The sequence below is a fragment of the Pan paniscus genome, chromosome 4 (genome assembly GCF_029289425.2).
Source record: "Pan paniscus chromosome 4, NHGRI_mPanPan1-v2.0_pri, whole genome shotgun sequence".
Taxonomy (NCBI): Eukaryota; Metazoa; Chordata; class Mammalia; order Primates; family Hominidae; genus Pan; species Pan paniscus.
This window is the reverse complement of record NC_073253.2, coordinates 137,851,472-137,877,655: the sequence shown is the minus strand read 5'-3', so window position 1 is coordinate 137,877,655 and position 26,184 is coordinate 137,851,472. Positions and strand designations below refer to the sequence as shown.

At 43.8% G+C, this 26,184-nt stretch overlaps 1 protein-coding gene, 1 long non-coding RNA gene and 1 other non-coding gene across 3 annotated transcripts in view; 2 read left to right on the top strand and 1 right to left on the bottom strand.

The window, feature by feature from the left end:
• Nucleotides 1-26,184, bottom strand: part of LOC117980394 (uncharacterized) — a 427,289-nt gene that overhangs the window by 119,553 nt on the left and 281,552 nt on the right. The window lies entirely within an intron of this gene.
• FGF1 (fibroblast growth factor 1) overlaps nucleotides 1-26,184 on the top strand; it is a 92,798-nt gene that overhangs the window by 52,162 nt on the left and 14,452 nt on the right. The window contains 1 exon segment of the mRNA XM_003829101.6: nucleotides 18,975-19,177. Coding sequence (XP_003829149.4) covers nucleotides 18,975-19,177 — 203 coding nt within the window.
• LOC112439964 (small nucleolar RNA SNORA36 family) lies at nucleotides 7,167-7,303 on the top strand. Its single transcript, XR_003028182.1, has one exon. It is a non-coding gene; the product is annotated as a small nucleolar RNA SNORA36 family (small nucleolar RNA).

The window sequence follows — 26,184 nt, the reverse complement described above, 5'->3', positions numbered from 1 at the left end:
ACAAGGAGATTTTGACACCAAAGTCAGCAGATCTAAAACTTTCACATTAATTTCTCTTCTACCTTAAAGAGCAGACATATACATCAGAAAGGAAGTAGAGAGAAGTCAAGGAATAAAAATGGAACTCAAGCCTGTAAAAGGTACACACGTTCGGAAATGTCTGAGTAAAAGCCTTAATAAAATGCATGTGCTTTCCCCCAGTAATTCCATTTCCATAAATTCTTCCCAAGGAAGTAATGGGATAGTTGGCAAAGATGACTACAGCAGTTTTGCTTATAATAGTGATAAAGAGTAAACAACCTATCCCAGTACTTCGGGAGGCCGAAGCGGGTGGATCACGAGGTCAAGAGATTGAGACCTTCTTGGCCAAGATGGTGAAACCCCGTCTCTACTAAAAATCAAAAAAATTAGCCGGGTGTGGTGGCGGGCGCCTGTGGTCCCAGCTACTCAGGAGGCTGAGGCAGGAGAATTACTTGAACTCGGGAGGTGGAGGTTGCAGTGAGCCGAGATTGTGCCACTGTACTCCAGCCTGGCGACACAGCAAGACTCCGTCTAAAAAAAAAAAAAAAAGTAAACAACCTAAATGTCCAACAATAAAAGGTTAGTTGACACAGTTTTGCATGTTCCTATTGTGGACTCCTATGCAACCATTACAACCATTACAAGTGAAGGTGCAACCATTACAAATGAACCATCTGTATGCAACCATTACAAATGAAGGTGTAGGTTTCTGTTTATTAATGAGGGGGAAATTCCTAATGTATTGAGTAAAGTCAGATCATAAAAGAGCAGGTTATAAAACAGTTCACTATATATGATTCTGCTTTGTAAGATGCTTACATCTCTATGAACAGAAAAGTTAACAGAAGGTATCTCTGGCAGATATGATCATGGACAATCTCTTAAAACTTTTTATTGTTTATCTGTATTTTCTAATTTTTATATCATCCCCTTATGGTTAAGGGTTTGTAAGTGGACTGATGTCCCCTGCTTTGTTGAATTGATAAAACACCAAAGCAACAGACCTTAAATATTATTTCTTTGTTTCCCAAAAGTATGGTACATGTGCCCCTGTTGATAAGAGAAATTCTGAGTGGTACTGAGAAGTATCTTTGAACAACACTGCAGAGAGAAAGGAAGCCCCCATCTTTAAGTCTCCTTAGTCATTTTGGTTACTCAAGGAGAAAACCTTAGCTTGGGACAATTATGTTTTCAACTTCCCTAGAAGAACTGCTCTTCTCTCTTTATAACCAAAAGAGCCCAGCAGACAGGAGGCAGCATCTAAGCAGAAGTCAATGCCATTGCTGTGCTTCATTGTATTGATCTTTATCACTGCCTTCTATTTATAGGAAATTTTTGCAGTTACACCAGGGAGATAAAGCTGGCTTTAAATAAGAAAATTAGGCTGGGCGCGGTGGCTCGTGCTTGTAATCACAGCACTTTGGGGGGCCAAGGCGGGTGGATCACCTGAGGTCGGGAGTTCAAGACCAGCCAACATGGCGAAACCCCATCTCTATTAAAAATACAAGAAAATTAGCCGGGCGTGGTGGCACATGCCTGTCGTCCCAGCTAATGGGGAGGCTGAGGCAGGAGAATCGCTTGAACCCAGGAGGCGGAGCTTGCAGTGAGCCGAGATTGCGCCACTGCACTCCAGCCTGGGCAACACAGCAAGACTCCGTCTCAAAAAAAAAAAAAAAAAAAAGCTAATTTAAATAAAATTTAAAAGTAAGGAATGAGTTGAGAGGATAATGATCAAAGTAAGGAAGGCAGCACACCTGTATTGAAGTCTGAGGCAACGGGTGTTAACCCCTGGTGAGGATAAAGCTACCCCTACTGTGAAATATCCCAATAGTTCCCCCAGGTCTTGATTTCTATCTTATCACTTTAATATAAAAACAATAGCATGGAAATAATAAATAAGCAATTTGCTCAAGTGATGACCCAGCCAGTGGGGAAATAATTTCAGAACAGGATTCTGAGAACGTCCAGATAAATCCTGCTGGGAAAGTGATTGGAAAGAGAGGTTCCTAAGAAGAGATAAAATTTCTTTGCAATGTTTGCCCTGAGGAAAAAGGCCCTTCCACAGGAAGAAGGTCAAGTCCGGTCTATTTTTATAAGTGTTTTTCAAGTGGTTAGTGGACGTATTTCCTGTGGTTCCCAGGAATTCTGCAGCAGGCTCTCAGGAGGATGTTGGTGATAGGGAACAGGGACTTGATGAGCGAGAATCAATAATTATCTCTATATTTGCTTCACTTTTTTCTATAAAAATAATCTAGGGGAAAAACACTTGCTTTAGAAGAGCAAAGTTCATCACAACAAAGAGCAGAATGGGACATTGAAGTCCCTTAGTGCGTAGCAGAGTCCTTAGGTCAAGATTCTACAAGCTGAAATTTATCTGTTCATTTGTTCCCTCCCTCCCTCATTTACTCAATAAATATCTGAGCAATTCCTCTGTGCTGGCCATCGTTTGAGGGCTGCGCAGAAGGTGTTGAATAAACATGGCTTCTGTCCTCCAGCAGCTTACGGTCCAGTGTGGGAAAAAGATGTCAAGAAAACACATGGATGGATATATAATTAATTACAGATGATGGTGAATGTTGGAAGAAAGAGAACAACAGGCTGCAAAAGAGAATCATGGAGGTAGAGAAGCAACTTACCTTAGCTGGGGAGACCAGGGAAGACCTCGGAGGTGGTGGTACTTTAGCTGCCCTCTGAAAGGGGCATGGGAGGCAGCCCATGGGAAACTGTTAGGGAAGGGCACTGCTGCAGAGAGACCAATTTGTAGGAAGGCAGCCATATGGAGGAGACCATAGTGGGCTCAAGGACCCAAGGGTACATGTAGTGGCTGGAATAGAGGGGCAAAGGGAGGGAGGAGCCGTAGGTGAGGCCAGACCATACAGGATCTCATAGGCCATGGTAAGGGTTTGGATTTTACTTTATGGAAATGGAAAGCCATGACAGGTTTTAAGCTAGGGAGTAGCCAATCTGATATAAACTTTAAAAGATCTCTCTGGCTCTATGTGTAAAAGTGATGGGAGGGGGCCAAGAGCAAAAGATGGGGCTATTTCAGAAGGTAAGATAGGAGCTGCTGGTGAATTGGACCTGCTGTGGACAGTGGGGTTGGTAATAAGTACTTAATGTGATAACCCCTCACGGCAGTCCAAGGGCTCGATTAGCAGACCTCAGAGAAGTCAGCCAGCTAACACAGCTGGGACTAGGGTGAGGTGTGGGAGGCACTTGCTTTGGGTAAAAATGTACTCAAGCACTCAAGATAAATCATATTTTAAGCCAGGCACGGTGGCTCACGCCTGTAATCCCAGCACTTTGGGAGGCCGAGGTGGCAGATCATGAGATCAGGAGATTGAGACCATCCTGGCTAACATGGTGAGACCCCGTCTCTACTAAAAATACAAAAATTAGCTGGGCGTGGTGGCGGGCGCCTGTAATCTCAGCTACTCAGAAGGCTGAGGCAGGAGAATCACTTGAACCCAGCAGGTGGGGCTTACAGTGAGCCGAGATCACGCCACTGCACTCCAGCCTGGCCAACAGAGCGAGACTCCATCTCAAAGAAAAAAAAAATATATATATATATAAAATATATATATGTATATATAATATCATATTTTAATGCCGTATTTTTCAAAAATCCAATTTAATGCAAAAATATCTGTGATTAACAAAATATTAAATATAACAAAATGTTAAATAATAATAATAAAGACAGGATGAGTAACAGTGATAATGTGAGCAAAACAAATTTGAAATGGGCCCCTACGAGGCTTACATTAGTGTGCATATACAGTTGTGTGGAGTGAGACAGACAATAACAAGTAAACAAAAAAGTAAACACAATCCTAAATTATCATAATTGTCATGAAAGAAACACGTTTCAGTCTGAGATAGAGGACAAGGAAGTCAGGAGGGCTTCTTAGATAGGCTGGGCCTAACGCAATTGGATTTGGAGGCAAATGCTCTGCCTGGAAATGTTATGTGTTAACGAAAATTTTTGCAGCCCAGCACAGTGGCTCATGCTTATAATCCCTGAAATTTGGAAGGCCAAGGTGGAAGGACTGCTTAAGCCCAGGAGTTCAAGACCAGCCTGGGCAACATAGCGAGACCTTGTCTCTACTAAAAATATATATATTTTAAAATTAGCTGGTCGTGGTGGTGCGTGCCTGTAGTCTGAGCTACTCAGGAGGCTGAGGCAAGAGGATCGATTGAACCCAGGAGTTTGAGGCTACAGTGAGCTGTATTCGTGCCACTGCACTAAAGCCTGGGGAACAGAGCAAGAACCTGTTACACACAGACAAATAATTTTTGCAAATCAAGCCTATCAAACTTCCTACATTGTATAAAATTTTACAATCTAGTAACTGGAAAGTTTGGAACAGATCTGTAGAAAAGTTGCTCTCACCACTGAGGGTTCAAGAGTACAATATCGTGAAACACTAGGAAAAGTTCTGCCTTCTGTCTGCCCCACCCCAGGGGCCTATCTAAACATCCAGATTTATCAAACTTCATAAGAGCCCACTGAACCTGACAATGCCAAGAAGGAGCCAAGGAATGCAGCATCTTGAATGTGAAGAGGAATTATGTGCGAAAAGATGGCAGCTCCGAGAAGCAAGAAGTCACTCTGACGTTCCTCCTTACTTCTTGTTGCCTAATCTGCTTTCAAAGGCCAATAAATTCAAAATTCTCCATTTTTCAAACAACCCCGCCCAACATAGTGATTCTTTAATCTCTAAACATGACAGGGGGCTGTGGACATGAAGGATATAAATGGCTTTGAAAGGTCAGTTAGAAAAAAAGAAACAAGGAGAAAAACCATGAGGAGTTGAAGGGGTAAAAGCAAACCATGTTTTGAGCTACCTGCCAAAGTTAAAGAAAACTCCCTCGAGAGGCCATGTTTGACGGATGAGTTTACTGACATAGTTATTGGCAACTATCTCTAGCCTCATGATTTTGAGACGGAGTCTTGCTCTTTCACCCAGGCTGGAGTACAATGGTGCGATCTCGGCTCACTGCAACCTCTGCCTCCTGGGTTCAAGTGATTCTCTTACCTCAACCTCCTGAGTAGCTGGGATTACAGGCACGTGCCATCACGCCCGGCTAATTTTTTGTATTTTTAGTAGAGACGGGGTTTCATCATGTTGGTCAGGCTGGTCTCAAACTCCCGACCTCGTGATCTGCCTGCCTCGGACTCTCAACATGCTGGGATTACAGGTGTGAGCCACCACGCCCAGCCCTGATAAATGACATCTTGACTGCAATGTGCACCTTCCTGAAGATGGTAGATACTAAGGCAGACTTATCTCTTAGTATAGCTTCTTGGATTCAAGATTTTAACTCACCTCCAAGCCTTTTCCTCCCTTATCAGACACCAGTCATGTCCTGGGGCCTTTGGTGATGTTCTCTTGCATCATCTCCTTCCCATAAAGGAGGACTCCTTTGCCTGCCAACAGCTGGGTTGTGAGTGGAGCCAGGTGTAGAATACTAATGATGTGGTCACAGGACCATGAGAGCCATCGGTGGTGCTGAAACAGGGAGCAAACAGTGCAAATGGGAGAATGGTTCCTTTTGGACTGTTTATGTGGGATCAAAGGGAGTTGGCAAGTACATGGAACCTCTAAAAATAGACCACATCCTTAAAAAGAAAAAATGCAAGAAGAAACAAGTTTTACATTGTCCTAGTGTAGGCTCTGCAAAAACTTGACCCTTGAAGGCTAGCACTGGGGCAAGTGACTGTTTTCTTCCTGCCCTTTGGCTGTGATACCAACTGGGTCGCTTTGCATATCCTGGGCCCTGCTCCCCTGCCTGCTTCCTGCATGGTGCTTGGGGCATGCTGGGGCCTCCATGGCCCCCTTTCAAGATCCAGAATGGAGTCTGACATATGAAATGAGCTCCACAGGGTTTACATTCCTTTTTCATATCCAAGCACCTTAATACACAAACCCTCATGCTGGGATTGCTAACTGTTCTTCCAGAGATGCCGGGATATTGTCTGTCTAGTAGAAATGTGAGTTTTGTCCTTTTTATTTTTTAATGTTTTGAGGGAGGCTGGGCCCCTTGGAAATGGGGATGACATTATAAACTGGTATTTCGGGACTGAGGGTTTTATTATTGACTAAGCCACAGATTTGCTTTGGTAAGCTGTCCATTCTCTCTGCAACACACTTCTCTTGGCTGGAGAAGAAGGAGAGGTGTTCATCTAGCCCATATGATAGAGGAACAGCAAATACAAAATGATTATGAAGTACCTCATATAGTGTCTACACAACAGCTATCCAGAGATGCTTGTTTATTCATCCCAAATGCTCCGTGAAACCCCAACTGCTATCAAAGTTCAGATAATCAACCCACTAAACACAGGTTCATATTAACAAGGATAACGATAGCTGACATTTCCTAGCACTCACTATATGCAAGCTCCCTCCTGGACCTTGTCCTATTCCTTTCTCATGGCAACGTGATGAGATCAGAGCTCTTAACAGCTTCATTTTACAGAGAAGACAACTGGGGACCAGAAAGGTTACATGACTTGCCTGGTTTGCAAGAACTTAATGACACAGCAGAAACCCAAATCCAGGTCTATGACTCTCAGGTTGTGAGAATTTCCATTTTCATGACATTTCCAACCCAGTCTGAAGGAGTCTCTGGCCTCTCCCCCACCCTTCATCTGCAATGGCAAATGGCTGCCCTGACAAGGGCCAAGATGGTCTCACAGGCTGCAGGGTCACCTAAAGGAGGCACAGGAGTGACAATCAGGAAAGTGCTGACGGTGGGACGCTGCACCCCGGTGAAGAGGACAGGCCATCAGGGGAGGAACTTGCAAAGTTCCACTCAATAAAAACATATCTCCTTTAGAACATGAACGAATGGGCTGTACACGTTCCGGGGGCTGGTAGAGTAAAAAGAATAGAGAAGCTCAAGGGTCACTCAGTTCAAGGGGCATTTTATTCTCTTATCCACATTTATTCAGCAATGAAAATAGTGGACTCTGGAGTCAGCAAACCCTACCTTCAGATGTCAGCTCCAACACGTTTTAGGTTGGTGCAAAAGTAATTGCGCTTTTGCCATTACTTTTAATATTTAGTGGTATGATCTTAGAAAAGTGACATAAACTTTCTGAGCCTCACTTCCTTAGCTGCCAAATGGGGGAACTCAGACAATGCCTTGAGTTCAGTCGAGGACAGCTTCCCTTTTCTGTTAATTAAACTTTGGAATGTTGGGGCATTAAAACAGGCTAGGGTAGGTGATTGCACAGAGAATACTATTCTATTCATTTCCTTCCTAGCCAACAACAAAAACAAAAATACTTTCCTAACAGAATTTGAGGATTAATTAATGTAATGTGCTTAGAACCATATCTGGCATACAGTAAATGTTCAAGAAGGGTCATTATATTATTATTTGTGGACATATTTTATTATTTACGGGTAGGTCCAGAGTCGGCTATTGAGTAACAAATGGTAGGGCAAGCCCTCAGCATTTCTAAAGAGATAACAAACACATACTTCAAAAGACTGCGTCTGGAGAAGCTAAATTTTCTAGGTCAAGAGGGAAGAAAAAAAAAGATGCAGCCAACAGACCATCTTCCTATAAGCTGGAATGTTGGCTGATTTTGAGAAAGGAATGTCCTTGCTGGGCTGGTTCTGGAAATTGTAACTTGCACAACAACAGATTCAAAAGATTTTTGGAGACACATCAGTAAGAGAAGGCTAAAGGAGGTGGCGAAGGGCTGCCAGAGCCCCTGCAGAATCACTTTGCATTTGGCGTGAAGCCCTGGGGCTTTAATGTGTCCGTCTGCAGGAAGGATATTTCCATTTAAGATGTGTGCAGGTCTTCAGGATGGCCCAGGGCCGGCAGGATGGTTTGGACCGTGGTGTACCATTAAAGTTCAGACAGAATGGGGGCCGGCAGAGCACACCATTGCACCAGGGAGCACTCTGTTTTTCCTTTTGGAGTGGATACTGTTTTCTCTAAGCACTTAAAAGAATTCCTGACCTCCAACTGAATGATGCTCTATGAGGGGAAGTATTTTGTGGATGAATAAGCCAGACTGCAGGGAAAAAACATACAGAATCAAGGGAAGAAATAAAGGATACTACAGGACACGTGTGTGTGTGTGTGTCTGCTTGTAGTTCTCTCTCTTCGTTATGAAGTGTGCAAGCTGGGGCTGGGACTGAGCTGTTTGGTGACACAGCTGGATTAGATAACAGCCCCCACTTCCTGCCAGTTACACTAGATGCAAGCATCTATGTCCCTCTTATCTGAAACATGGCTTGATGAGTCTGGTGTGGCTAGATTGTAAACTCCTTAAAGGCAGCAACTGATTTCTACTACCAACCCATAATCCCTTATTTGAAAAGCCTTGGGCTAGATATGTTTCAGATTCTAGAATTTGGGTAATTTTAGCGAGGTAGTATGGTGCATATATTGTATATTATGGAACAACTCCAGTGGTGTCTGGGACACTACCCTAGAATCAAACACATTAGCAACTGTACCAGATTATATAAGTATTATTAACACAAAGCAGAACAAATAGACTTTAAGTCTCAGGACAGTTTGGGCTAGGTTTTGCCACAATCTGTTATGAAAGAACTTCTAGCTTTCAGAGCTTTTTGAATTTCAGAATTGTGGATTAGGGATCTCAGGTCTTTCTTTTTCTTTCTTTTCTTTTTTAAATTTCCAGGACGTCTGCAACATTCTGCCCATGGCAGGCACTGAGTAGAAGTTGTTGACTTCTAGAGTATGTGACATCTTGATCTCCCTCAAATAATATTTGATTCTAGAAACCAGGGGACAGTTTATTCTCAGTGACTTGGGGAGTCTTTAGAATTAAAAGTATCCTAAATTAAAGAGCAGAAGAGAAAGACTATTAAGCACATTCTCTGTCATCCTGAACAGTAACACATGTAGACCCATGAAATATACTGAAAATTCATCACTAGCATGTCATGTTGAGCGCCTAAGCAAATGAGAGGAGTGCATCAGTGCTTATAAATGACAATGGAAAGTTCTAACCTATCACTTAGAACATGGTATTTTTCGAATACTCCTAAAATATTACTAAATGGGCCAGGCGTGATGGCTTATGCCTGTAATCCCAGCACTTTGTGAAGCCAAGGTGGGAGGATTGCTTGAGCCTAGAAGTTTAAGACCAGCCTGGGTAACACAGTGAGACCCCATCTCTACAAAAAAGAATTTTAAAAGTTAGCCAGGCAGCCGGGCATGGTGGCTCATGCCTGTAATCCCAGCCCTTTGGGAGGCTGAGGCAGATGGATCACCTGAGGTCCAGAGTTCGAGACCAGCCTGGCCAACGTGGTGAAACCCCGTCTCTACTAAAAATACAAAAATTAGCCAGGTATGGTAGCGGGTGCCTGTAATCCCAGCTATTTGGGAAGCTGAGGCAGGAGAATTGCTTGAAACCAGGAGGCAGAGGTTGCAGTGAGCCAAGATTGTGCCATTGCACTCCAGCCTGGGCAACAAGAGCGAAACTCTGTCTCAAACAATCAAACAAAAAAAAGTTAACCAGGCATGGTGGCCTATGCCTGTAGTCCCAGCTACTTGGGAGGCTGAGGTGGGAGGATCGCTTGAGCCCAGGAATTTGAGGCTACAGTGAGCATGAGTGTACACTGCACTCTGCACTCCAGCCTGGGTGACAGAGCAAGACCCTATCTCAAAAAAAAAAAAATTTTTTTAATGAAATGACACAAAATATTTCTAAATATGAAAAATCAAGCTTGTTCAATCCTAAATCAATACCAGATGATTTGTAAAAGTGACAAAAGGGGCCAGGCACTGTGGCTCATGCCTGTAATCCCAGCACTCTGGGAGGCTGAGGCAGGTGGATCACCTGAGGTCAGGAGTTTGAGACCAGCCTGGCCAACATGGTAGAAACCCCGTCTCTACTAAAAGAATGCAAAAATTAGTTGGACGTGGTGGTATGTGCCTATAATCCCAGCTACTTGGGAGGCTGAGGCTGGAGAAATCACTTGAACCCGGGAGGTGGAGGTTGCAGTGAGCCGAGATCGCACCACTGCACTTCAGCCTGGGCGACAGAACGAGACTCTGTCTCAAAAAAAAAAAAAAAAAAAAAAGTGTCAAAAGGGTACACAGCTGGTGATAGTCAAGCTAATATCTATCGAATACTTACAAGTTCTCAAGTGCTGAGATTACAGTGACTCTGTTCAGTAGCTACTGTTATGCAGCCCCATTTTGCAGATGAGGAAACTGGGGCACTGTGAGAATGAGTCATTTACTAGTGAGTGTCCAACCAGGATTCAAACCCAAGTTTAGCAGTATGCTGGGTAAACCAGCTATCAGAGGGGAAAAAAAAGGAGAATTTTAAAAGCCCTGGCATTTGCCAATTTCTATGATATAAATACTCTCACCAGGGTTGATTTCAAGATATTAATGGTTTAATAATAGTAAAATTCCTGAATATTTAATAATTGGCTTTCATGAGCTTCTGGGAGCTGTCTCCTGCACACCATTGTCAAGTCCATCCCATAGTCAAGTCCACAGTTTACTGTCAACCACGGAAGATGAGATTTCAGCTCATGGAACAGAACTGGTTTGGGGGCAGCATGCTGAGATGCTAGCCCAGGCCAGTCAGCCATGGCTACACTCCTACCTCAGACCCAGTACAGATCATGGAACATGGAGCAGAAGAAATAGAAAGCAAAGAACACACTGCCTCCCTTTCTTTGGCAAACTTTCCTTCACCAGGGAGTGGAAGGTGGGGCCCTGCCAGCCTAACACGCTGTGGCAGAAATTTAAAAAGCCTGGATTTTTTTTCCAGGCCCTACAAATATTTTTCTTGGTTAGATAAGTTCAGACTTGAGACTAAAGGAGCTGATCACTTCCTTTCTGAGATCCTTAGTTTCCATAGTATTTTCTTTAAAGAAATAAGGAAGTATTTATTACAAGATGAGGACAGGGTTTGAGCCTGCCTTTAACCAAAGGTAGGGTATTCTGGCCTAATTTGAACCCAATTAAAATACATTTAGACTCTTGGCTTAGCTTCTTTGTCAATACCTATAGGACATCACCTGCTAATTAGGTAGTCTGATAAGATGTTCCACAAGAGGCTCCTGAGAAAGGACTTGCCCTTCAATCAACAAGAATTCACAGGACACTAATAATGCATAGGTATTTGCTCAATGCTAGATACAGAAAGAAAAGGCATAGTTTCTGTCCCAGGGTCTCAGAGACTAATGAAGGAGTCAGTGAAGTAAACGTAGTTAAATTACACTCATTTGCCCATTCAACAGATGCTTATCAAATGCCCATCAGGTGCCAGGCATTTTGCTAGGCACTGGGATGCCATTGTGAGCAAGACCAATTGGTTTGTACTATCATGGAGCTGACAGTCCAGTCATGAAAAGAGACATTAAATAATCACAAGAGTGAATGTGTAATTAAACACTGGTAGTAAGAGCCATGAAGAAATGTTAAATGGTCCTATGAGAACTGGAGGAAACTGACTCAGTTCAGGGAAGACAGGAAAGGCTTTCATGAGGAATTGAGAGTTGAACTAAGATTTGAAGAAAAATTAGGAGTTAACCAGCGGAGTAGGGTAGAGAGAAAGAGAGGAACATCACTCCAGAGGGAACAGCGTGGGCAAAGGTCCTAGGGTGGGGGGAATCAGAAAATGGAAGGCAAGTTTGGAGGGAGACGTGATGGGAAATGAGGCAGAGGGGGAGTAAGGGCTGAACCTCCCAGAGTCCTGCAGGCCACAGCAAGGCTTTTGTTTTTGTCCCAGAGCAATGGGAAATCACTGAAGAGTTTAGGCAGGGGGATATAGATGGGAATTACACCCAGCGCTGCAGTGAAGTAAAGGAAATGCTGTCTGCTGTTGGGAGAGCTCAGGGGAATGAACCCACCTAAACTGGTATATGTGAATTTTAAGAAAGAGTAGGGAGGTTAGGGTTGGGGGATGTGTCCAAATAAGGCTTGCTCGAGGAGGAAATATCCGAAATATCCAGCTAAATTTTTGAAGGGTGAGTGTGACTTAGTCAGACCATGGTGAAAGGGTGGAGGAAAGGAGGGAAGGAGGGAGGAAGGGAGGGAGGGAGAAAGAAAAAGAGAGAGAGAGAAAATACTGTTGGCAGCAGCACAATGTTTGGGCTAAGACCTGGGTGAGTATGAGGGTGTAGGGGGACTATAAAAAGAGGCCAATAAGAGAAAAAGTCACAGGGTTAAGAAGGGGTCAAATGATGAGAGCCTCACAGGTCATGGCAGGAGTCTGGGTTTTATCTGGAAAGACAATGGGAAATCAATGACCCAGTCAAAGATCTACAGCAGGGGAGTGATGAGTTAGAATGGTCACTAGCAGCAGAATTGACAGTGGATTGAAAGAAGGCAGTGCTGGAAAGGTGGGACCTGCCGCAGCAGCCCAGGTGAGACAGGTGCTGGGTCTGCGCTAAGGCAACAGAAGTGAGGCTGGAGAAAAGAGGACGGCTTTAGGAGACACTAAAAAGGTAAAACTGAAAGGGCATTGTCACCAACCGAACAGGTGGGAGTGACTTCTATTCTGCCCAAAGAATAGTCTGAATGAAACAAATTTTTCTATTTGGGTTGTCTTGCCTTATGACCTGGTACATGGTCAATTTTCGTAAATGTTCCATGTGTCCTTGATAAGAATGATGTTCACTTCATTGTTGGGTACAAGATTCTTTTATACACTCATCAATTAAGTTTACTAGTTGTGTATTTCAATCTTCTACATATTAATATTTGGTGTCTGTTTGCTCTATCATTTATGACAGAAATGTATTATAAAATCTCCCACCATAATTGCGGAGTTGTCACTTTCTCCTTACATATTTGTCAATTTTTGTTTTATGTATTTTGAGGCTATGTCATTAGATATATACATGTTTGGAATTTGTATATCTTTCTGTTGAATTAATCCACTTATTATGTGGCAATCCCTTTTACCTTTAGTCATTCTTTTTGCCTTAGACCTACTTTATCTGATATTAATATAGCCACACGAGTTTTCAATTTTTTTTTTTTTGAGACGGAGTCTTGCTCTGTCACCCAGGCTGGAGTGTAGTGGCGCGATCTCAGCTCACTGCAAGCTCCACCTCCTGGGTTCACACCATTTTCCTCCCTCAGCCTCCCCAGCAGCTGGGACTACAGGCGCCCGCCACCATGCCCAGCTAATTTTTTTGTATTTTTAGTAGAGACAGGGTTTCACTGTGTTAGCCAGGATGGTCTCGATCTCCTTACCTCATGATCTGTCCACCTCGGCCTCCCAAAGTGGTGGGATTACAGGCGTGAGCCACCGTGCCCAGTCGAGTTTTCAATTTTTTTGTTAACATTTGTCTGGTATCTATTTTTCATTCTTTTGCTTTTAACCTCTCTATGTCATTATGTTTTAAATGTGTCTCTTGTAATCAGAGTGCAGATGGATTTAAAAAAAAACAGTAGCTAGTAAATTTAGCACATTTACATTTATTGTGATTATACATATATTTGGATTTATTTTGGCCACCTAATTTTGAGCAATTTTTTTACTTTATTTTCTTTTTTTCTTTTTCTAGATTATTTTGGAATAGCACAGGGTTTTGTTTTTGTTTTCGTTTTTTGGTTTTTCTTGAGATGGAGTTTTGCTGTTGTTGCTCAGGCTGGAGTGCAATGCCACAATCTCAGCTCGTCACAACCTCCGCCTCCCGGGTTCAAGCGATTCTCCTGCCTCAGCCTCCTGAGTAGCTGGGATTACAGGCATGCGCCACCATGCCCGGTTAATTTTGTATTTTTAGTAGAGACAGGGTTTCTCCATGTTCGTCAGGCTGGTCACGAAGATAAGCACAGTTTTATTTATTCCACCTTATCCCCCTTACGCCTACCAGTTGCCGCTTGGACTAAATACATTCTATTTCTTTTCTTTTAGTAGTTACCTTTAACATTTAACATGTATATTTGACTTAACAAAATTTAGTTAATATCTCTAAGGAAGAATTAAGATTTTGGGTGATGCCATTCATAGCCACAGGCAGCAAGGACTTAGAGCATATTTGGAACCAAAGCTAAGGCCTGTTTTGTATATGCTGGGTTTGAGGATACATCCAATTATCACCTTAGCAGGTGTCTGTCTACACATCTACCTTCAGTGGCTTTATATACTTTGCAAAATATCCTCCTTCATGGGTATTCCACATTGCTTACACAGTGACAGGGATTAAAAACAAAACTAAAAAATAAATGTCAGTGTTTGCCTGCCTTTGATTCTTAACACATCACGGTCTTTCCTTCCAGCTTAGTTTCCAGGGCCAAGCTGAGCACAAATGTCTCCTAGAAATAATGGGCCTCGCAAATAACTATAATAACTATATAGTAACTGTCACTATATTAACTGTTGATAAGCTGAGAACTGAGTCTGAAATGCAGACCAGGATTTTTTCTTACATAACCATGGCTTACCTTTGTGTCTTTCATCTTCTCTGCTATGTTTGTGGCTTACATCACAGGGGGAGGAGCTTAGCTAATTTCTGCCAAATATGGGAATGAAAAACTTCTATTTTCAAACCAATTAAAAAATTATTTTAAATTGAGCATTTAATCACAGCTGACTTAGATCACACCAGGCTCCAACTAGTTCAACATAACCAGTTACTATTATCTCCTATAGGTCAGGTCCCATTTTTCAAGCACTGTATCAATATTGTACCCATTTAATCCTTCAGACAACTGTGTGAGAGGCAGGATGAGAATTATTAGAGGAAACATCTCAGAAGGAGTGAATGACTCGCCCGGGTTCCCAGAGCCAAAGTGGTTGCTTACTATCCACATCCTGTTCATGTGTCAGAGTTCAGGTTCCCTTCCAGAGGCCACAGCTGAAAAAGTATGTCAGCCTTAACACAGATGTTCCATAGGCTTGCTGTTCCTCTAACCTGGGTGTCACTGATAAATCAAAAAAAATCATCTGGATTTCCTAAAATCTCACCCATACCCCAAATCTCAAAGGGCTGGGCTTCGTGCACAATGGTGACACGGAGTTCGCTGGGCTTGATCTTCTCCATTTCCCAACACAACACAGACAATCCCCTCCTCTGACAGCCACTAAAAAGAAAATAGTAACAAGAAGCAGAGCTTATAAATTTCCATTACACTTAATGCCTGATTTCACTTAGTTAATGGATTCATTTATTAAAGCAATTTGTGTAAATCTCCAAGGGCCTGCTAACGTTGCTGCCTTATGGTTTTATCACGCCATATACTTCCTTTATTTCTACCCTTTAACAAATAGTGGATTGGCAAGGAACTTTGGACCAACTACTGCTCAAACTATAGGTAAATTACAAATAAAGTTTAAAATAAGGGCTTTTCATGCCCCTGGGGTTTCCTTTAGCAACAAAAAGGGATTTCATTTTTTGTATGTTTCAGCTGAGTCATCAATCTCAGCTACCATGGTCTGTCAGTTTCATGTTGACTCCAGGCTTATTTTCAGAAGTCTACATGTCTCCTTCAGGTTTTCAGTTGTGGATCTGAAGGGTTTGGGGAGCCATCTGACATCAGTATAGGCACCCTCATGATGCTCCCTCTCACTGAGGGGATCAGGCAGAGAGCAGAGGTGTGGCCTTGTATGACTGCAGGTACACTGTGGTCAGGAGGGAGGGGCCCCTGAGGACCTGCTGGGCTCTGGCTGAGGTTATTTAGCCAGTGAAAACTCCACAGTGATGAAGTCTGGGCTGCATGGCTCATACACACATGGTCTAGAATCTAGAAGAAAAGCCATCCTTTTTTTTTTTTTGAGACAGAGTCTCGCTCTGTCGCCCAGGCTGGGGTGCAACGGCTCAATCTTGGCTCACTGCAACTGTCGTCTCCCAGGTTCATGCCATTCTCCTGCCTCAGCCTCCCAAGTAGCTGGGACTACAGGCATGCACCACCACAACTGGCTAATTTTTGTATTTTTAGTAGAGATGGGTTTTTGCCATGTTGGCGAGACTGGTCTTGAACGCTTGACCTCAGGTGATCCACCCACCTCGGCCTCCCAAAGTGCTAGGATTGCAGGCATGAGCCACCACACCTGGCCTGAAAGGCCATTCTTAACATGAAATTGCCCCACAATCAGAGGCAAATGGGGACCTACACTGGAGGAAGTCCAGAGACAAGGAGAAACAAAATTCGGCCCACCTAAGATTGACAATACAAATGACTATTTGTGCAGTTAAGTGGCAACCACTGGTATATAATTATTGTCTCCTGTACCAACTGAAGTACATAACTTAGGAAGTGCTTGGAAAAAAATAAATGAAAGAAAAAAATCATTATCTCTTAGTTGTATTTTAAGGAAGGGGAATCTGGTGATGGTTGAGTGCTAATAGAGAGGTGAGGGATAAAGATATCCACACTGGGAAGAGCTAAATTGCTTTACATTAGAAGTGGATCCAGAAGGGAGTGGAGTGAGGAGTTAGAGTGAGAGGCTGGGTGGAGAGAGGAGTGAGTGGAGAGACAGGAAGAGACAGAGGGACAGAGAGTAAGAGAGCCAGAGGTGCACACAGAAGGACTTAGAGGCTTATGGATAAGAAAGTAAGGTTTGGAAGAGACAGTGAGGATGGAGAGAGATTGTACTATGCAAGGGAAACTCTGCAATCCTCTCTGTGAAATTGACATAAATAAAATTACATATATGTGGTATTATATTTATTTTCTGTCTGTTGCTGTATTATGTGAAAAGAATTAATCGAAGTTTCACCATATGGGATGGAGGGGACATTTGGGATGGTCTGACTTTAAATATAGTTTATATGGTATATGAGAAATTCTCTTTGGGATTCTTGGAGGCACCTCCAACAGTAGTTGAAACCAGGGACAATGGCTGGCCCATGTGGTGGCAGAGTGGGAAAAATGTACCAGAAACATTAAAATGCCAGGAGCAGAGAAAACAGATGGAGGCTTCCAACACGAGCCCTCATTTTAAAGTCATAAGGACAAATTATTGTAATTGGTGTCTTGATTTATGACGGAACCATCTCCTATGAGAGCAGCTCCACACGGCTGCTACAGGCACTGATGGATGGTTAGTGCAGGGAAGGCAGGGTAGCTGCTGGTCTTCCATGATGCTCACGAAGCTGCTGGGGTGGGCTTCTCCTGGAGAAGGTGGAGATGCATGGAGTCCTGTTTCACAGATGGCATGGGGGCAAAAGGAGAGGCTGTTGGTGGAGACTAGCCAACCTTTGGGTCACAAATAAATATATGAATGACAAGTTAATGGTGGCAGATGTACATGTCAGGCAATGGGTAAAAACCCCACTCCTCATAAAAAGACTAGTGTGGATAAAGTCACTAAACCTTTTCATGGTGATCAAGGGCAAATTGGGGCTTTCTCTTCCCAGACTCCTTTTGCGATTCAGCTCCATCGCTTACTAGCTGTTGCCCTTGGGCAGGTCACTGAACATCTGTAAGCTTTGGTTTTATTAAAAATGATGATAATATTAGTGTCCACTTCAAGGGATTATGGTGAGATTCCTTGAGATAACCTGTAGCCCAAAATACATTAATGATGAGGGTGATGATTTTTATTCTAAGACCACTTGATAATCAATATGTATTGATGATCACATTCACTACTCACACTTACAAATTACAGCTCCCAGGCCGGGCGCGGTGGCTTACGCCTGTAATCCCAGCACTTTGGGAGGCCGAGGCAGGCGGATCACGAGGTCATGAGTTCAAGACCAGCCTGGCCAACATGGTGAAACCCCATCTCTACTAAAAATATAAAAATTACCCTGGTGTGGTGGCGCATTCCTGTAATCTCAGCTACTTGGGAGGCTAAGGCAGGAGAATTGCTTGAACTGGGACCCGGGAGGCAAAGGTTGCAGTGAGCTGAGATCGTGCTACTGCACTCCATCCTGGGCTACAGAGACTCCGTCTCAGGAGAAAAAAAAAAAAAAAGTGCAGCTCACACGTTAGTTTCCTGGTCTCTTTTTGGCCTCTTTCTTTTCAGTTTTTAGAGTCACCAGCACTTCCTTCTCCTAAATGGTGGGGCAAGTATATGTTTTAACCAATTCTAATGCTCATTGGTTTTGTTTTTTAATCCTTTGAGGTGTAAGTGATGCATTTTCACATTAATAATATAAGTTTGTATGTAGTGGCTACATATAATGTTAAAGGTATATTATATATAATATGGTGGTTTCTGTGTTCTATCTCACATTAGAAAATAGCTAGGACAAAAACAGCCTGCGTGCAAGGGACAGGCCCACCTTCTCTGTGCCACATGAAGCTATGTGGAAAGCTGCAGAATGGGCAGGAACCAGGCATAGCCTTCATAATGATCTGTCTTATAACATTTCCTTTGATATGGTATTTGCCCTTTAAAAACCCCACTTACTCCCACTCTGTGCCTTTTTCCCTGGTTCCAGTTCTGTTTCCCCCAGCAAATCCAGAAGCTTCCCTTAACATACTAACGCTTTACTTTCCCTGTTGTGTCCCTGAAAGGCCTCCTGTGCCTTTGGCTGCAGGTCCCGAACGTCCAGGCCATCTGTGCTATCTGCTTCGCGGTACCTCACCAACGCAACGTGAGGGTGGAGGGCAGAACCTTGGTCCTGACCTCTCAGCTTTTGTGGGTTTCAGCCAGACCCTAGGTGTTATTTTAGTGCAACTTTGGTGTTTAATTTGAGGATGTGTGTGGACCAGAAGGAGGGACCAAAACATGATTCTTTTCCCCATGGTCAGATGATTAAATTTGAAGTTCTAAAAAATGCAGTTTGGTCCAAAGCTGTGTCCAATTGGGAAGAGAGAAAAATGCCCTGGAAACCCCTCCCAGGCCTGGGACCATCCTTCCTTAACCACCAGCCACCTCACAGGCCCGCGGACTGTGGGCATCACCTGGGCAGGCTGTGCTTACTCACTACCCAGGAACCCTGTGCCCTGGAGCTGTCCTTCCTCTCTTCAAAGTGCATTTTGTGCCTTTGCTGGAAGAACCGACTACAGGTTTGTTCAATTTCTTACAGTCTTGAAAGCGCCACAAGCAGCAGCTGCTGAGCCATGGCTGAAGGGGAAATCACCACCTTCACAGCCCTGACCGAGAAGTTTAATCTGCCTCCAGGGAATTACAAGAAGCCCAAACTCCTCTACTGTAGCAACGGGGGCCACTTCCTGAGGATCCTTCCGGATGGCACAGTGGATGGGACAAGGGACAGGAGCGACCAGCACAGTAAGCCCATCTCTATGGCACCCCCTTCCCTTTCTGACATCTTCTGTAGTCAAGGTAGGAGGAAGGTGCACATTTACGTACAGGTACTTGCTTCTCCAAGGTTCTATTCAGGCATGACACATTCAGAGGTGGAGTCACATAAATGCGTAAAATGTCTGGGTTTAGAAAATAGGGACTTGTGGGGGCCACCACTTACCCAAACGTGTCCTATTTCAAGTTTTTAAAAGCACTCTCTGCTGACCCAACAGAACGGGCTGCCGGTGCTCAATTGCTGTATGTTTTCCCAGGTTTCTGTAACTAGTGAAAGATCTGGCCCCGAAGGCTAGTCAGGGGCCTGCACGCTTCATGATGGGATGAACCAGACAGGCATGGCGGTAAATCCTGCACAGAGATGTGGGCTCCGTTTCAAGTCAACTGACTCTCCTGGTTATGTTTCCACTGGGCTTGATTTGTGAAATCCCAGTTCATAATCGTAGTCTTACACATCATAAATTATGCAGCTTTCCCTCTGCGTATCACGCAGATGTGGCTGTGGTAACCAGCAGTGGTAAAGTCATTCTCCAGACCTTATAGAAACTGGAGAGTAGGAGCGACTAGCGCCAAATGCTGAATATCTCTTCCAGGACTTCCTGGCGGCCCGGTTCTCAGAGGTGTTGACAAATGAAGGTATGACTCTAGAGAAAAGAATCTTCTTGACTATCTAAGTATAAAAAAATCTCTTCCTTCTGCTTTGGTACTTCTGGCATTGGTGTGTATGTTTGATATTAGGTGTCCAGGTCCTATCGTGATGTTATCTGAGATTCCCTGAGTCCCACTGCAGCATCAGAGGTTACAAAGAAGCCTAAAGTCAGATCCAATCCCTGCTTAGAGGGTCAGCAATCTCAAGAGTCAAACTTGCCACAAATCAAGAGAAGGAAAATCAGGAGACATAGAAGAAGACAGGCAGGAAGGAAGTTTCTGTAGGACTGGCTTCAAAATGCAATGCAAAACACTCACTTTGACATGATGGTTTATACATCAGGTGGTCTTAACTATTCATGGACCATGCACCAGAGGTTGCAGGCTCTAAGAACAAATGACCACTTCGCTGGTGCTCACGCTCTACCCTCAGATGCACAGGTAATGGGGATGGATGCTGGCGTTTACACGAGGTGACATTGTTCCTTCCTCCCCACCCACTGCACAGACCCTGGAGATGAGGAGCAGGAAGGCTGAGGCTGGGGCTTGCAGCTGCAGAATTAGCTCTTTTGGGCTTTGTTTTGATGGCTTATCTTCAAATGGGCTTGCTGAATGCCTTATACTCAGTGAAAAACAGGTGTCAGAATGAGGCAAAAAAAAAAAGACTCTAGTTTGTTAAATAGCATACATAAGCAATATTCACTGCAAATTAGCAAACTTAGATTGTAGTCCATTGTGTCAGGCATGATACACAACTCACGTGATCTGCCCCACACAACACGAACAAGCTTTAATTCCTCTGGGTTTTAAGTGTTCCTAATACGTCTTACCAATTTTCTGAAAAAGTAGGGAATGCTTTCCGGTCCTCAGAACCCAAGAGGAAAGACAAACTTCATGATATGTTACTTGGGGTTAAGCTAGCTCTTCTGGAAACCTTGACTTCTGGAGTAAAAAAAGGCTCCAATACTGGAATTTCTGTAGCAATGGAAAATGGCTTAACTGTTGCCATTCCATCATTAGCACAACAGACTGCACTCTGGGTGTGTAACACTGGCACAACTTCTGGAGTCCACAGTGGATTTGGCCGCCTGACTTAAGATGTCAGGAGCCCCTAGAAAGCAGCACAACGTAGCCCGGGGAGTGCAGGTGAGGATTTCTGCATTCAAGGAATGCCAGATTATTTTCCAAGTGAACTTGGGCAACTGCACCTTTCACCCTCACTTTTCTCATTTGTACAAAAAGAATACTAATATTCCTTGCCTCACAGGTTTCTTCGGAGGGTTAAATGAGATAATATAGTGAGAGTTCTTGGCACAGTGGCTGGCACAGAGGAACAGCACAGCACGTGTTGGTTCATATTGCAGTTATCATCATCAAGCTTTCCATATAATCAGCCTAGCATATGGTAACACAGGGTCGTATTGAAGGACCTTCCAGACTCCTCTTTTTAACAGTACTGCCACCCAGGAAAGTCAAGGAGCTAGATGCAGGCTTAGATTCAGCATCTCTCTGCGAACACTTGGAGTTGTTGTGTGGGCCTATTATTTGCTTACTCTGGAACTAAGAACAAGGACCAAGAGGACAGAGATCAGAGTAAGTGGGGTGGGTGGCCAGAAGCCCATCCCTGTACCTGTCAGTACTAGAACTGGATATTCCACTGAAGAGTCAGCAGGCTCGAGTTCAAGCCTACTCTGCCCCTTTCTACCTGGAGCAGCCCTGGACAATTAACGTTCTTGCCATTATGCATTCTTTCTGTTTGCAAACTCTGCAAAAGAAGCTTTAAGCCCCCCAGCCCTGGGACACTTCCAGTCCTTTCCTGACTAGAAATTGAAGTGTCTCTAGTGTTCCCAGATAATTTTCAGGAAAATCATTTAGTCTCGCTGAGACTCAGTTTCCTCACCTGTGGAATGGGAATGGCAGCATTGCCCAGTGTGCCTCACAAGGGCGAAGCTTCTATTTACTAGGGTTCTGCAGGTGAGAGGAGTCCTGGGCACGGATGTACTCCCTGAATGTGGTTCTGTTGCCCTCTTCTGCCCAGTGGTGGTACTGCCAGAGCCCTTCTGAGTTTCAAGGGTTATTCAGAAACAGAATTGCCTCGGCCAGGCATGAGACGGATGCTCCCTGACTAAATGTGATCCACACGGCCTGGCAAGGAGATATTTTTGATTCCTTGATCACTAGTTTGAGCATAATTAGAGACTGAGGTGACAGAGTCACACGTTAAGACTTCCTTCAGAAAGAGCGTTTCTAAAAGCCAATCGAAAAATTTAAACAAATCACACAAGATAGAACCGTATGCCTTTGAGCTCTACAAGGCAGAAATAACTCCTTTCACGGCTTCTCTTTGTCCCCAAGTCATTGATCATTCCTGGGCAAATGTATCTTCTTCCTACCTCTAGGAGAATGAGTTTCCAAGTACCTAACCTTTCTTATAGTGGTATAACCCTAGGGCAGATGCTTGTGTGTGGGCTGTTCTAATAGAGACCTGAGTAAAATGTCTCTACTGGTGGACTTCTAGCCCGCAGAGAAGGTGGTTTTGGTTTGTCCCATTTCCATTCCTTAGATCGCTGCTGCAGGCAATTACCAATATGGACTGTGAACATTGGTTACGCTGCCATGCTAGGAAGGCCAGGCAGAATCAGCCAGGGAGTGCTGCATAGATTCCAGGGCTGATGGGCACAGTTTGTGAGAAGGTTCATGTTGTCCCCTAAGCTTCAGCTCAGGGGGACACATAAGTGGTGTCACCATGAGAGGGGGAGGTCCTGGAAGAGGATCAGGTCCAGGGGAAGATGGCCAGTTCCATTTTGGACACAAGCATTGAGGAGTGTCTCACGTACCATGCAGCTGTCCTCAGGGTTATAATTCTCCATATATTTGTGCGATTATTTAATGGTTTTCCCTCCTACTGGACTCCTAGAGGACAAGGACTTTGTCTCTTATTGCTCAACACTACAAATTTTGTGTCTAGCACACTGCCTGCCACTTGGTAAAATGCCCAGTAAACATTAATTTGATAAGTGACTGAATTGTATTGGTGGCAGCTAAATTCAAAGTCAACAATATATTCAATAAACATCTATGAGCCCTGATATGTGCTGGGCATTATGCTGAACTCCTTCACTTCTACCTAACCACAACCTTGAGAAGTTACTAATTATTAGCACTCTAAGAACACTGCAGTTGACAGGCGTGACCAGCTCCTAACTGGGAGGGCTTGGCACCAACCACGTCTTCTGCTTCCAGGACTAAGACTCCTTCTGTATCCCACAACCATCCGACACCAACATCATGACAGTGGTTCCGCCCCACAAACTGATTCAATAAACACATCTGTGTTATGGATCAGATGGGTGTAGGTCAGGTCCCAACACTGCTGTTCACCAGTTGTATCACCCTGGGACAGTTACTTCTCAATATGCCTCAGTTTCCTTGTTTTAAAAACAAGAATGACAACAGCACCCACTCATAGGAACGTAGGAGTTTTAATGTGATAATGTTTGTAAGAGTGTTTAGCACACTGCTAGGCACATAAGTGCTCAAAAAAAATGGTATTGATCATCATTCTTCCGGGATTCCTGAGCCTTCCTCACCTAACCAGCTGACCTTTCAAGTCTGTTAGATTAAGTGAATGCTATGCTTGCTCGCAGAACTAAGGGTGACTCTTTGTCCCAGCTTCTCTGGGACTATCTGGGTTGAAGCCCCTGAGGCCTGACACAGAGGCATAATGTGCCCAGGCACAGGTGCAGCAAGCCCCGCCCCGTCTCACTCCTCTGGCAGGGCAAGTCTGCTCTGTGATTGACTCTGATCTTTCTGGGGAGTTTCCTCTCAGGTGAAGGGGGACCATGACTTATCCCTCAATGGGATTAATGACTGCAACAATAATTAGAGAATAATTTCCTCACAAGCATTCCAAACCTTCAGCTGCCTGCCACAGCCCACAACTCCTCAGCTCCCCAAGCACGCAAGAGACTACGTGGGGAGCAGAATTACCGGCACCACTCACTGCACAAATGGAAATGTTCTTAAGCAAAGTGCGTGCCAATCAAATATTTATAAATCAAGCCACATCCTAAAGGCGCTAGCAGAGTTCACTGGTCAAAACAATCCTACCTTGCAGCCCTTTCTAAAGGGCAGATTCCTCTTCATGAAGTGCCTCCTGCCCTGTTGCTTTAGGGGAGTCCAGACTTCTATTCTCTGGTTGGGATCACTCAGCACCTAGCAGTTAAGGCACTTTATTCCCCACCAACATAGACCCAAAGTCAAAACAGTTTTTCAAATGACCACGATGGGGAGAGCTGGACCCCACTGCCAGAAGTCAGAGAGAAGGGAAGGTCTCCAGGCAGGAATGTACTCCGCGACAGGGTGCTCTCACCTCGGTCATATGTGATGGGAAGGACTCCTTGCCCTCCTCCCCACAACCCTCATCTGATTACATAGAGGATTTTTATACATAAACTTTAAAATACACACACACACACACATAATATATACTATATATATATGATATATATGTGTATATATATATATATATATGTCATTCAGTCTCTGGACTGTATCAAAATTTTCCAGGCAACTTTTTCAGACCTTAAAGAAGCAGACACCTTTTAAGATAAGGTGTTTTTTTTTCATATATGTTTACATATGTGTGTGTGTATATACATATAGATGTGTAAATATATTTATATATATGTATGTGCATATATATATATTTTTTACCACTGGAATTATTTTCCCCCAAATTCGATTTTTCCCCTTCTCTGTCTTTCTCTAATGTTTTACCAATCCCGGCTTGTGGCTACATTTTAATTATAAATGCCACTGACATAAAACAACCTCACCAAGTTCTGAATGAGGCTGACCTCACTTTGGGTAAACACGGCAAAGGACGGGAAGTCTCCAACCCAGAATAAACCAGGCACATAATCTCTCTTGGCCTCTCTTTGGAGAGCAGAGGCGGAAAGCAGACTTAGAGGCCACAGACAGACATGCTACAGAAGCAGAACCTCTCTCTCCGGGCATTTTCCTCATTGAATGCACCAGTTGTGGTCTTATTGTTACATTTGCCTGGCATGGGACAGGAAGATGCTAGGATAGCTTGGGGCTCAGAAACAGGGTGCAAGACCTCAAAGTTGACTTCTCTTGGCACTGGCAGGCTCATAACCCTTTTTCCTTTTTTCTACCTTTGGAAAGTAAGGGATTGCTATTCTTACTGTGAACAAACTACTGCTAAGACCTAATGGAAGGCTTTGGGGAGCAGAGGAGAAAACCAAAGCTACAAACTTAGTTCCTCAGACAAAAGGTGTGAACAGCGAGTTGGGGGCTAGCACAGCCATGCAAAAGCTCTGGGCTCCCCTTTATGTAGGTTTCCCAGGTATGCAGGGACTCGTGAAGCAGTTTAAATAATGAGCATGGGACAAGGAAGACCATGACCCACAAAGGTGAGTTTGCACATTTCAGTTTCATTGACATGTAGTTCTGACAAATAGGCTGTTTTCAAACCAACACTTCTTAACTCATTCTTAGTAAAGGAGCAGGACTCTGGATTCTATTGCGGGCACATACAGTCACAAATCCACCAAGTAAACACTTCCAGCCCTCTTCCCGTACATTTTTACAATGCTTTATCTGAGTTTGAATTTCTCCAAGAAATTTCTATCGTTAGAGTACCTTTTTAAAAGTTGCTTTCCATTTCTTCAGCTAAATTAATTGTTAATGTCCCCATTTCAGAAGGGGAAAATGAAGTACCCTACAGATCATGGATGTATCTTGTTTTTCAAAAAGTACTAGCCCCTTCATCCCTGGGATACTTGAGAGACACTGACCTTCCTGTTCATAGATAGCAACTCCTAGATCCCTGTATGGGATAAAGAAGAGTGCTTGCTCCTCATTTGCTCTGTGCGCTAACCTGGTCGGGGGGTATTGAAAAAGGGAGTGGACAGAGAAGTTAGAGCTTTAGAGGTGCCTCATCCACCCGTCCTGCCTCCCCATTTCTCCTGGGTCCCTGTCTGCCCCCAAGAAGATCCACCTTTTATAAGTGCCTATGCTCTGGTCTAGATGCAACATGGACTCAAACCTAAGCTGGGTCATAAAACATCTCAGGGGTCACAAGGAACAAAAAGTGGGAGTCTTGGCCAGCTCTAAGTGTCCCATTGACTATGAACGGAGCTTTAACACATCAGCTACCATCCTAAAGTGTATGAAGGAGAATCAGGGGAGATCATAGCAAATCCCTGATGAAAATTTTGTAAAATACACAAAACCATATGTATACTTCATGCATACGTAGTAAAATAGAAAACTATGCACTAGATATAGACTAAACACCAGCA